General features: G+C 38.0%; 1 protein-coding gene across 5 annotated transcripts in view; it reads left to right on the top strand.

Annotated features, from left to right (window-relative positions):
- The window catches only part of Mbnl3 (muscleblind like splicing regulator 3), a 117,812-nt gene that overhangs the window by 63,082 nt on the left and 40,787 nt on the right, over window positions 1-13,943 (top strand). For all 5 annotated transcript variants that reach the window (XR_007209323.1, XM_048335777.1, XM_048335776.1 and 2 more), the window contains one exon: window positions 9,896-10,060. Coding sequence is in view for 4 of the 5 variants with exons in the window: in XM_048335777.1 (XP_048191734.1) it covers window positions 9,896-10,060 (165 nt within the window). In the remaining variant the exon portion in view is untranslated. The remainder of the gene's footprint in view (window positions 1-9,895; window positions 10,061-13,943) is intronic.

The raw sequence follows: 13,943 nt of genomic DNA on the forward strand, positions 1-13,943 counted from the left end.
TGAAAAAATGCATGGAATCCCAGCACTATGGAGGCTGAGGCAGGAGGATTGTAAATCTGAGGCAAGCCTGGGTTGCATAAAGGAATCCTGTCTCCATTTTTTTAAAGAGCCCGACTATGGTGGCTCATGCCTAAAATTCTAGCTACTGAGGAGGCTGAGATCTGAGGATCATGGTTCAAAGCCAGACCAGGTAGTAAAAAGTTCATGAGATTCTTATCTCCAAAAAACTTCAAAAAGTTGTAGGTGAAGTGGTGGCTCAACTGGTAAAGCATTATCCTTGAACATAAAAGCACAAGGACTGTGCCCAGGCCTTGAGTTCAAGCCCCAGTACCAGCATTTTTTAAAAAATGATCCCATCCTACTATGACTTAGTAACTAGAGCAACGTAGTTCACCACATCTTTTGCTTTCAGTGAGAAGTAAATATTTGATGGTGATGAAACTGCTTCTGGTACTCAAAGCACTACACAAGGCCTTGTACAAACAATGCCCATTTGAACTGCGATTAGTTTAAGTAAAATAAAGTCATGTAGGGAAATTTTCTGTTTTAAGACGAACCACTCCTCAACCATAAATGTTGCATGTTATTAACAGAGAGGACGTAGAAACATGACCACTTGCAAAGGATGCCTATATTTGAATCCCAAACAAGCAAAAAATACAAAACAAAATTCATCAGCTTTTTGTTCTATTAACTGTCTTCCCTATGTCAGTTTAAACAGCTGGCACAACACTTAGGACTGAAGGATGAGTACATATGGAAAGATGGGATATTCTTTGAAATTCTATATCCTCTATATTAGACACAACCAGTTTATACCCAGGTCATTTGGGCTATGGTGATAATTGAATCTGTGTATTTTAATGAGTGAAATCCTCGTTTTGTTCTAGAAAATTAAAACACAATAAAATAAATGTACTTGAATGCCATTGTTCTTTTCCTGAGCATAAAAATAATACTAAAATGCATGTCTATTGAAAAATAAAAGGAATTTGCTTATATGCTTTATAGAAGGTAAATCAAATTCTATTCTATGAAATATTTCAAAAAGTCAACAAAGTAGCTAAGGGATGCAAAATATCAGTGTGCCAATTTCAGGGCCTAGGGGCTGTCCCTTAGTTTTTTCACTCAACCTTAGCACTCTGCCATTTCAACAACAGCTCCACTTCCAGCTGTTTTAAGTCCCATGAACTTTCTTGCCTGGGCTGGCTTTGAACTATCATCCTCAGATCTCAGCCTTCTGAGTAGTTAGGATTACAGGTATCAGATACTCGCACCCAGATAACACATATTTTTTAAAAGTAATTGTAGTAGTTTCATTAAGAAGTTTTAACTATTCATTTCACAGCTCTAAGACATATTGTTTGAAAGTTAATACACACGAAGTTTAGGACAGGCACAATAGATTTCCTTTTTAATAAAAAATAATTTATATCAATAACTTGCTTGTTTTCATATCTCCAGGACAAAAGCATATTATGCTATCCCAATTTTCAAATGCACTGCAGAATCATGTGGCTAAAAATGCTAGTGCATTTAAATCTACAATACACTTGGAGCTTGCATTTTCCTGGGGATTTGTGTGATGTTCTAAATTGCCTACAATATTTTTTGCTGGATATGGGACTTGAACTCAGGGCCTGGACTCTGTCCCTGAGCCTCTCTGTGCTCAAGGCTAGCACTCTATCACGTTAGCCACAACAGCACTTCCTCCCTGCATAGGCTGGCTTTGAATCATGATCCTCAGATTGCAGCCTTCTGGGTAGCTAGAATTACAGGCATGAGCCACTGGTGCCCAGCTTAACTGTCCACAATATTAAGAACAAGTAAATGTTAATGTTTCAGTGAAACTTTTGGTAATAAATGATACACCATCACAAATATGATATGGACTTGATACATGCTTCAAAGTTCTTCAATGGCAATGGCATATCACCAAGTCAAATTTTCTGCTTGGAAATTAATTTTTAGGTATTAGTTTGGGAAGAGGTACTTGCTTACTTTAAAGTTAATACAATTGACTGTATCTGGATTTGATAACATGATCTCAAAGTTACAAACTTAGTAAGACCCTGTCAATAATCATTGTGGTATTGTGCTTATGAATCTCTTTCTCTAAAAGAAAATTCATTTTTTAGCTTGAGTGACTAATTTTCACTTTTGTGTTTCTCATTTCAAAATAGTGTTAAATTAATAATTTTGTATTATATAACTTTTGGGTAGAGGATATACAGACCTAAGTATATATTCTTAGCAATACACAAAGCCCTTCATTGATAAATTATTTAAATGTGAATAATAATCAGCGCCTTTCTCACCTTATATGTTTTCAAGATATTTGTCTAAAGTAAATTCTCATTTGAAGCTTTCTTTTTATTTAGAGACAGAAATTTCATTTTGCCAAATGGAAACCCTGAAGTTTAAGCTTAGTGCATAACACCCTTAGGAGTCAAAGAGATTGCCAAATCCTTTCTACTTCCTCAGTTTTAGTACAGTTAAAACTCACTTGAGACCCTTAAGTCATGGAAAACCTAAAGTAACTGGCTTAGTTTCAAGGGAATGAAGTCACAGTGTAGGAAACACTGTTCGGCAGAGGTGGCTTGATGTTTTCATATCAGAAGTTGCCTGAGTGAAACCTCAAACAAAAGAAGTAAACCCAGGAGCTGTGGAGAAAGTGCTGATGAAGCTTTCAGCTTTCAAGGAGAGAGTGGGAAGATGACTGTGGGATGTTAGTTTGTAGACAAATGCCTATCTTCTTAACTACTGAGAGATAAAATTATATTCAAAGCTATCATTTCTATGGAAGATCCAGTTCTTTAGAGTTTGTTCTTTCTACTTTGGATAGAACTTAAAATGCAACCATGAAGAATTTTTTTTATGACAGTGGATAAAATATCATGAGAATTCATCTTAAGCATCAGGATTTCTCTTTAACTTGTACCATGGGAAAGATCAAATAGATAGGTATTTTTATAAGATTACTGTATAAGAGATGTTAATGAGCATTTGATGTGAAGTGGGTGATTTCTTGTAATAAACAATGTTGAGAGATATTGAGCTAACAGGAGTTAGCAAATCTCTTTATTGTTGATCATGTAACTTTGGTGTGTTCTATTTCTTCCAATCCTTTGTCTAGGAAACCTAATTTTTGAGAATCCTGTTTTTGGATCCAGTGCTCATTTTTTTTTTACCAACAATTTGGCAAAATGCTGAACTAAAAGTTCACCAAGAGTTCTTCAAGTTTTACCATTGAATGTTTCTACAATATGTTGATGTATATATATTTTTTCCTAGCATTGTATAATTTCTTTATTATGATTCTACCAGTTCTGAATTACTGAGAATTTTCATGAAATCTGTATTCTTAATGAGTAAAAATAAGTTCAGAAATGTGCTACTACTAGATTCTTAAATGTTCATGGTTGCCACTAATGTGTGTGTGTGTGTGTGTGTGTGTGTGTGTGTGTGTGTGCGTATGCCCTTTGAGTTTTCCTCTCTTTTAATAGAAGTGATCATGGATTGACTGAATGATATCTGCATGGAAATAGTCGCTGTTAATCTTTTTCCTTGGAATATTTACCTGCATGGATGTTAGGTGTACACATAGAAACATAATACAAAATACTCATTTTCCTGGATCTTAACGGATGACTTTTGCTCACATTTAAGTATTCCACGGATAGAGCTAAAGAAAAAGAGAAAGTTAACGTGCTCTCTTAACCTTTGCTACCAATTTTTTTATTAAAGAAAAGCAACACTTAACACAAAAAGCTTCATCTTCAAGAAAAATTTCATATGACATAAAAAACCTGTGATATAAATTTGGAGTCAGGCTGGGAAGACAGCTCAGGAGCACAGCGCATGCATAGCACGCCCAACGCTCTAGGTTTCATTGCCAGCATCGCAGAGAGGGGGGAAAATAGAGGTCGCAGTCATACTTCATGTTCCTTCTTCTCCTAACCTAAAGGGGGAGCTCCAGCAGGCATCAAAGTCATTTAAATAGACAGTTAAATAAATAAATAAGTACACAGTTTGGCCACTGTGGGTGGGGAGGTGAAATGGTTGAGATGGTCTGGGATTGGTGTAAAGCTTTTGGTGGGAGGAGTTACGGAATTAAAAAAAAAGCTTTCTCCAACATTCAACTTCTTTCAGTTCCTGGAGCTGGTCAGGTAAGCTTGGGTGAAAATGCCTCTGTTTTACTGTGGGCAATGGGTCTATCCTTTCTGGGTTGTTCCCACGGAGCCGGGCTGCTGAGGAAGTTATGGGTAAAGGGGATGATATGGGTTTTACAAGCTATGACTTCATTTAGCTCAAGTCACCAGTGTAGAACAAATAGGGAGAGCACTGCCAGATAAAATACTGTTGGGGGCATCCTTAAAAAAATTATTTGTTGTTTATCTGAAAATCAGGGTTCATTGGGAGTTTTCTGTTTTTATTTGATCAATCTGCCATCCCGGGAAGGACATGCAAACAGCTCGTGTCCTTTCCGTCCTGAATTCCTAGCTGATGTGGTAGATGGCTGAATGGGGTGCCCAGACAGAGGTGACTAAACTATGGGGCAGATTTCACTTATGGGCCAGAGAGAGAAAGGGAAAGAGAGAGAGAGAGAGATACCCTTGTGTACTATTTCGTAGCAAGGCTTGTGGGGTATGTAGCTTTGAGATTGTAAGGTTTTCTGTGCATTGTGGTTTCTTGGAGTCATGAATTGAATGCCGTTCCTTTTCTTATTCCCACCCCCCCCGTATTTAATGACATTTTGTTAGCTGCTATCAGCTGCCGTGAAGATAGCTAGCTTCTGATGAGAATTCTTCACATCAGAAATGCCTTCTGACATTTGCTAACTTAGTACCAGCCCATTTTGTTATCTCTGGGGGTTTCGTTGGATGTCTGACTGTTTTGTAAACGGAGATGGTGCATTCTCAATGAGCTTATTATTGACCAATCAGTTAATATTTTTCTAACGTGATAGAAGGTATCTGGTCAGAGCTGAGGTAGAAAGTCTGCATGTCGTAGACTGGATGGAGTAGAGAGGGGCTGGAAGATTTGGGATGTTGCTCAGACTGCTCCCCGTCATCCCATCCCATGAACAACAACTAAGATGTGGAGCACTAGTTGCTCTGCATACAAGATCAAAGAAAAAGTTCAAACGCATCATGTTTAATAGGAATGAATCAAAATGTGAGTAGAACATGTCTAAGTCCATGTGAGTGGAGATCCACAAGAAGGCTCCACCTGCTGTGATTTTCCTAAAGCCTTGTAGTCTAGCCTTGCTGTCTACCTTTGTCTCAGTAGCTTCAGGGAATTTGACCTATAGCTTGTTCTGTGAAATTCTGGGTAGAGGTGGGGCAGTTAGAGAAGTAGTTTGTTGGAAACTGAAGCTGGAAATGCTGAGCTCCCCTTGGGCGGGTCCAGGTGCTGATTAGATATGGATTGGCTGCTGGGGTTTTTTGTTGTTGTTGTTCTGCTAGTGGGGCTCTCTGTTTTCTGGACTTTGATGAATAGATTTCCCCCTCAGAACTGGACTGAGGTTTGTGTCTGTATACCACATGGATTTAAGTCACTTGTGGTTCAGTTATACTAAATGACGAGCATTTTTCAGCCACCATAGTCGCATAATCTTCAGAGCTTATGGCCATAGCAGAAAAGTTATCTATTAACTATTTGCTAGATCTGACTAGAATAACGGTTTGCTTAGAGGAGAACGGGTGACACGGTGAAGATGTAAATTGGCATGTTGAATTGAAACCCTTTTGTACAATGACTTAAAGATTAGACTAAATAATAGACACCCTCCCTTACCGTCCAAAACAAGAAGAGCTTTAATCATGTGTTGACTATCGTTCTCTCTTTTGGAGGGAGAAGAAAAATCTGCCAGGAATAGGGAAGAGAAACAATTCTACTTTTCAGTGTTCGGTTCTGTAAAGTTTTTCTCACCAGGCTCAAGAACTTGTGTGCTAGAGCTCCTATTCACCAGACGTAGACACATCCCTGGAGACAGAAAGATGAGGATGATCGAGTTCTACCTGGCGATGGACTCAGTCTAATAAGAGAGATAGATAGGCATGCAAAGAATTTTTTGATGCATGCAATGATAAGTGTTCTGGCAATCCTGAGTGTACCGTTGGAGGCATGAAGGAGAGAGATAAGGGCTTATGGGAGTGGGGAGCTGGCTTGAAGAAAATCTTCACAGAGTCATCTGAACAGAGTGTCCATATTGGGTATTGAGAGGCTGAAAACCTTGGCTTTTGTGCTTACTAAGCTGCTTGTGCATTTGGATTAGGCACCTCCCTTCTTTGTCCTTCACTTTCTTTCTCTACCAGATAGAGGTATATAAGATGTGTCTTCACATGCGGTTAACACCCCCCCCCCAATGTTTCCATTCTTGGAATCAAATCACATTAGAGTGGTTATTGTAGAACAACAGACTGGTTGTTGAACCTAGTCCTCCCTTCATTCTTTGGTGGTCACAAAGTTAAAAAAAACTGTCTTGAAACAGATAGGCAGGGAAATTCTTGCTTACTCAGACTTCATTGCCGGCTTGTTCTGAAATCATCCTTGTTCTGTCTTGTGTGTTTATGGGTTGTGGCAAGAAAACAGGAGTCCAGCTTCATGAGGAAGGGAGGATATAGAGCGGACTGCCGTGCTGGGGCGCATTTAGCTGTTGCAGTCCATGGTAGTTTATGTTCGGCCCTATTCATTTTGCCTTCAATATACCCAGGATAGAGTTAGTTACAACTTTCTCCCAAATTTCTTACCTGAATTTCAAAGTTGAAATAAAGATGGTATGGAAATTTTTCTGAATACTATATGCATAACATGGCTATTTATTGACAATACAATACTTGGAAGCCCAAATGATGAAGATACTATCCTTTATTATAAATACTGAATTCTAAGAGAAAGTGGGAAGTTTGCTGCTATTGACTTACATTTTGCCTTAGATTTTATCAGCAAAGCTCATTGGTACCTACGATTTGTGATTATAAACTCAGTTAATGCTACTGAGAAGCCATGTCCATGAGCATAACAACGCTACACTGAGCCGACACGCCTCAAGAGGGTTTCTAATTGAACACATAGGTCATCACTAAATGGGACCATATTTTCTTCATAGAATGAATTATCTCTGTGTGGTGTTTCACATTTCACTCTTACCTCTTGTTAATTTCACAGATTAATGAGATACTGTCTTGGAAAACATCATCTAGTTATAATTACATGTGAGAGAGGGTATTTGGGCTCCCCCCACCCCAACTCCAAATGTATTTGAAGAAGCAAGTCATTCCTGACAAAGGGCAGTGTTCAGCTTCCTGAGGTTCTTTTCTTATTTTGATGGATGGTAGAGCTTCTCATGAACGTGGAAAAAAAGTACTTTTTTACAGGGTTTTTCCACCACCAAGTACATGAGAAGTCTTGTTATCTGACAGACTCTGACTTCATAACTGCCCGAGATGTAGGTAAGATTTGAATCATTACAGTGTTACTTTACTGTCTCAGTCAAAGGCCTTGTATTCATTTCTGAAAAACCTTGAAGGCACGATAAAGGCAATAGATTGAATTTAGGAGCTTTTTTAAAAAAATAAATGCTCCACAACTTTCTCCTTTGTCTGTTACCAACTTTTTGATGCAGATGGGGTTCAGAAATGTCAGACATTAGATGACAAAAGGGAGCTGGAAGATCCATCTATGTAAGAGCCCTTATTTCAACTGACAACTGCTTTCCTATTGAATCACATTACTAGTTTTCTTAACTCAATAACACAGTGATGAATAACTCAATAACACAGTGAAAATGATATGTTTTTAAGGTTAAAAGGAAGGGGAACAGGAGGGAAACTGAGGCAAGTGAGTCTTGAGTTTGCTTTTTAATCTCTTGAGTGTTTCTTTCATTGAAATACTTATTTGGAAGATGGAGAAATTGATTGACATGGCCTGGCTACCCTTAGCTGCTGTTCTTAGGCTACCGCCTGCTTTGTCAAAGACATACATTGATTGAGTCCTTTATGACATTGTCTAATACTTCACACTATTTACTATATGGTGATTTTGCCCCTGTGAGTCTAGATTGGAAAAAGGAGGGCTTGGGACACTATTGACTTAGAGAAACCTGAGGAATGTTTGTGGGGTTTTATCACAGACCCAAGATAATTTCTGGCTTCTGGACATCATTGAAATCTTTTTAGCCGATAACCATTGGTTTTCCAAAGAACAAGAATAATAGCTAATTACATCCTCTGTGGGAGCAGTCTTTTCCCATCCAACCATGCTTTTCCCACATCTTTATCCCCTCCAAGGATTAAAATGCAAGCATTAAGAAATGTCAGAAATAACATTTGCAACCCACTCCAATGGCACTTTGGCCTATAATGAAATTTGGGCCTCTGGAAGAATGAATGCTATGTGGAGAAGGTTTATTATCACCAAGTGTTCTGCGCATAAATACATTATCCTGATTTCTGAAGTCAGTTTGAAAACAAACTGAAAAAAACAAACTTGAGGAGTTTGATTTTCTCTTCTAACACTGTTTCCCACAGATCACATTGATATTAAATTACTTGGTCTTCTCATCTATCGTTTTGATAGAAAATGCAGATTTCTTGTTTATCTTATAAGCTTTTTTTTAACATAAATGGCAGTCTCTTGTAAGGCAGAATTGCTGCGCATTGGCATTGTTATAGAATTAAATTATGGGTTCTGTCATTCAAAAAAGGATGCTTTATAAATCAAGTAAAATCTCATAACTAAGATGTATAACTTTCTTTAAATCTCATGCTGCCTCATATTCCATACTTTAGTTTTATAGCCTAACTTGATGTAATTTTTAAAGTGCAATTTTCTTTTTTTCCTATTTCTGTGTATTGTTTAGCTTTGTACAAATGCCACCTATTTCCCAAGAAAAAGCTTAAGAAAAGTTGCTACATGTAACAGACAGTGATAAAAAAGCACAAAGGCATGTTCAAGTTTTAACTCTGGTTCATGAAAAAAAAAAGCCAAATACACCGTGTTCCTCCTCCCTTTCTCTTGCTGGCCCCGATTAAGGTTAAATGATATTAACATTCCATAAATTGTAACAAAATTGTGGGATCCCAATTATTCTTTTATGCTCCTTTGGAATTTCTGAGTATGAGAGACAGTCTATATCTTTTTTTGTGTGCAGAAAGATTACAAATTGTATTCTGGAGTTGTGTGTGTGTGTGAATTGTTTTAACTAGGCTTTGAAATCCTAAGGCAATCCTGTTCAACAGCTTCTTAGGGTTTTTTTTTCTCATCACTGCTATGTAACTGCCCCAAAGCACAGGGATTGATGCAATGGTCCTGAATGTGACTATGCCTCAAGATGAAAGATAAGCAAAGGAGAAAGAAGGTCAGGAGGGAGGTATTTAGACCTGGTTGGGGGCAGTATCTCCAAATGCTGCTGCTGGTGGGGATGAAAAACACTGAAATCCCAGAAGAGAGGTCAAAGATAGAGACTTAAGATCTGGACAATTGTAGGGTTGCCTGAAACTTTGGAATGGATTCCATTTCTCTGGGGCGGGGGGGGGGTGTTGTTGAGAGAAAAAAGCCAAGGATTTAGGTCTGAGTCTTTACTGTAATTTGCTGCATAGCAAAGTAGAGCAGAGTGACTAAAAGAAAGAATTCTAGAATCAGACTAACTAGGTTTTGGTTGTGGGTCTAGTGTGTTTTCATAAGCAACTCATTTAGCCTTGCTTAGTGTGAATTTTCTCATCTGGAAGACGAAAATTATAAGACCATCAATTTTACAAGGTTGAGCGAAGATTAAATGAATCAATTCATGGACATGATAAAAGCTTCCAAAGTAAGCTCTTCTTATTCTCTTAACCATACTAGATTTTAGATAATACTAAATGAAAATAATTTAATTCTTTTCTAATAGGGTCGTTGCATTCGAGAGAACTGCAAGTACCTTCACCCTCCTCCCCACTTAAAAACCCAGCTAGAAATTAATGGGAGAAACAATCTGATTCAACAGAAGACAGCCGCCGCCATGTTTGCCCAACAGATGCAGCTCATGCTCCAAAACGCTCAAATGTCATCCCTTGTAAGTCTCTGAAAATTTCCAATGTGTATTTGATTATTATTACATGGAAACTTTTGAACTCTGGGCTATTGATTCAAATTTCCTTCATTACTTGGTTGCCGTTGCTTTTTAGTAAGATATATTTTACAATCATTTTACACTTGCTAGGAACATTTCAAATACAGTATCAGTAGTACTCTCACTCACGGTTTCTCACTTTTCTGTGATCCTAGAGACTGACCTCAGTGCCTGACACATGCTAAGCAAGGGTTCTATCACTGGGCCTCAGTCCCAACTCTAAACTGTCCTTTGCAAGATAGAAGCCATGGCTTAGTTCATGCTAAGCAACTACACCCCAATCCTCCCCTAATGTTAGCATGTTATATTTCCATGGGAGATATACCAGGACCAAGAAATTGGTTTTCACACATTTCTTTTATCTAACCTCTTGGATTTGTTCAGGTGTCACCAGGTTTTGCATTAATAATTTCAATATCCAGTCTAGGCTACCATGTTGCATTTATTTGAATTCTGTCTCACCTCTTTGTTGTGGTCTGTAACCATTTCTCAACTTAGCTACAGAGTTTCCTTTAGCAAAAAAAAAATCAATAAGACTGGTATCACAGACAAGTGTCTAGTATTTTTGTGGTTCAGTGAGTTCAGATGACTAGTTTATAAACTAATTAATCTGTATCTGTTTATATCGTCCTATTGAAAATTAATCTCATCTGAATACCTTAAAACATAAAACTGCATTTGATCTGGCACTTCTCAGGGGGAACTGAAATCTGTTCCATTTCTGTTGCAGTTCTTCTGATTTCAAATTTATCTCCATATTGTTTCAGTCTAATTTTAACTAGCTTCCTTTCCTATAGACCATTAGCAAGATTACTATGAAAAGTCTAGATTATCTTTATTTGTTACACATTTAATCAGTCACTATAATAAGCTCACTGAAAGCTGAAAAATGTATATAATAATTAGGTGCATTGAAAATGTAGCTATCAGGCCATCTGCTCCCAGCATGCCTCACTCATTAGAAAGCTGCTTCTCAAAATCTCAGGAGCTCAGTGTGGATCTAGCACCTTTTACCTTGCATTATCTGTGTATATAAATTCAACAACCAGTGGTGTGGTAATTGAGGAGTCACTGAAGCTTTGCTCCATGGTGGTCCTCTTTACAAAATATCTAGACAGATTTAGGTGAAATAAATTGGCTTCATATCCTGTACTGTTAGTTTGACAAAAACAAAAGGCTTTCCTTGAAAACCAGCAGTGATTAATTACAATGATAAATTAGTGGTCTGGTCATTAGTAGGCTCTTTTGAGCTCCTTTTTTTTTTTTTTTTTGCCAGTCCTGGGCCTTGAACTCAGCGCCTGGGCACTGTCCCTGAACTTCTTTTTGACCCCCTTTTGGACCTTCAGAGATACTTACATGGTCAAATTCCATGTTGAAACTCTTTCCTGGAGTTTTGCACACCAGAGGGTCACGGTTCCTCCCTATTTCCATGGGAATAGGGGAAAGAAAGGATTTAGATAAACCGCAGAAATATGAATATGCGTCATGCACCCAGAAAATGTGAGTACACAAGAAATATACTGAGGGGAGGTTTCACATGTTTCTTCATTTTATTCAGGTATATTGACAAAAATGTATTTATTTAAAGTACCCAATAAAAAGAATACATATATATGTATATACTATAAAAAGATGCAACATGAATGTATCTATAGATTATTATTCTAAATGAAATGGGCCACATGGAGAAGCACAAATAGTACATATCACTTATTTGGAAGTCATTAAAAAGTTGAACTCCTGCAGGGCACTGGTGATTCACATCTAGAATCCTAAATACTCAAGCGGCTGAGATCTGAGGATCACCACTTAGAGCCAGCCTGGGCCAGAAAGTCCATGAGATTCGTATCTCCAATTAATCACCAAAAAGATGGAACTGGAGTTGTGGCTTAAGTGGTAGAGCACTTGCCCTTAGCAAAAACGCTCAGGGACCGCTCTCAGGCTCTGAGTTCAAGCCCCAGGATAGGCACACACACACACACACACACACACACACACACACACACACACACACACACACACACGTTGAATTCATGCACAGTGTCGTTACTGAGGCTGAAGATGGAACATAGGGGATATTGGTCTAAGGTTGATGATTTTCAAAAAGCAATTAACTCACTGTCACTATGCCCAGCCTGCCAAGGGATGTCCCACTTGCAAACTGAACAAGAACAGAGCCCTACAGCACATATCTTTTCAAAGATCAAGAGAAAAATCCAGGCCACCAATTAAGAGCCCTATTTCAGGGAATCTGATAGCAAGGTATAAGGTAAAGTAGGGTAAAGAGGGAAGTCACCATGTACCTTCTACTCAGCCTCTGGGAGTCTCCATTTCTGGTCTTAGTTCTTTGGGAATTATTGATCATGGGGGATCATACTGACAAAGAGATTTTTAAGACTCTAGTTAGATAACTGTAACACGTATGTCCATCATCTTTGTAATAACAAAAATAAAAATAAATAAAACCCCAAAGGAACCAGCAGAAAGAAAAAAAAAGAATGCAGTAAGAATATACTTAAGAGAGGAGCACAAAGGCATAATGCTTCTGTGCCTCTGAAAATACATACAAGTAATTATATAAAATAAATAAATGATATATAATAAATATACAAAATAATATTTATCAAAATGAATTCTAGGAAATGCAAACAAGGGCTTTTTTCTTTAAAAAAAAAAAGAATTCAATAAGAAATTCTTTGAGTGTTTTAGCCTCCTGACTTGTGCTTTCTAGTTTGGTGTCCCATGCACGTGTGTGTGTGTGTGTGTGTGTGTGTGTGTGTGTGTGTCTGAACTCGGTCTTGAACTCAGGGCCTGTTGCTGTCCCTTTGCTTTTGTGCCCACAGCTGGTGCTCTACCACTTTAGGTCCACTTCTACTTCTGGCTTTTCTTTGTGTTAATTAGAGCTTAGTCTCACAGACTTTCCTGTCCCACGTGGCTTTCAACCTCAATTTTCAGATCTCAGCCTCCTGAAGCCTAGGAACACAGGCATGAGGGATTGGCACCTGGCTTATACTTTTGATAGCAGAATACATTTCCCTTTTTTTCCTCAAGGAGTGTAGTTTCAGATTACAGACTGCAAAAAAAAAATGACTGCTACAACTCACAGGGGGACAATTTAGTCTATTGGAAGAATTAGAAATTGCTTTTCAGCCTTGCAGATTATTCAGTGATAGCTGTTGCTATGTGAGAAACTGATAAAGGATTAATTTCTGCAGTTATTATGTGTACAAAAATCTAACCCTGTGTATTCGATATGATCCTCCCCCATGGCCTTGAAAGCTGCTTTGGAGGTGTGTCATAATTAATCTAGTATGAATAATTTTAAGTGGCTGAAAAAGAGCTCTTTATTATAAAATCCTGATGTAATAGCAGGAGTACTATATAATTTTGTTTAATTTCCTTGGTACCTAGTCACCCCCAAACAACTCTTTATCTCCTTTGATCACTCCTTTACAAATAATCTGCTCCTCGTCCCTAAGAGTCAATTTTTTTAAATACCAGCCCTTGTATTTGTGTGATTGCACATTAAGACCCATTTGTATCACTGGCTTGAACTTCAGGTCTTTCTACAAAGCATACTTTGATTTGTTTCTAGGATACCATAAGAGCACATCTGCCTTTGCAAAATTGAATGTAGTTTACTTATTATAAGCCCCTAGATAAAGGGAATGTCAACCTAAATGGAATGGGAACTAAAGAACAGATTGTGTTCAGTGTGGCTGAACAAAGAATGAATGCCACGCCTAGTCAATTTGGGAGGAATGCTTGCTGAAGCAGGCAAGTTTGTTCACTGTGTTTCTCAGGTCTTCATTGATATTCACTGCTA

The sequence above is a fragment of the Perognathus longimembris genome, chromosome 28, assembly GCF_023159225.1.
Source record: "Perognathus longimembris pacificus isolate PPM17 chromosome 28, ASM2315922v1, whole genome shotgun sequence".
NCBI lineage: Eukaryota > Metazoa > Chordata > Mammalia > Rodentia > Heteromyidae > Perognathus > Perognathus longimembris.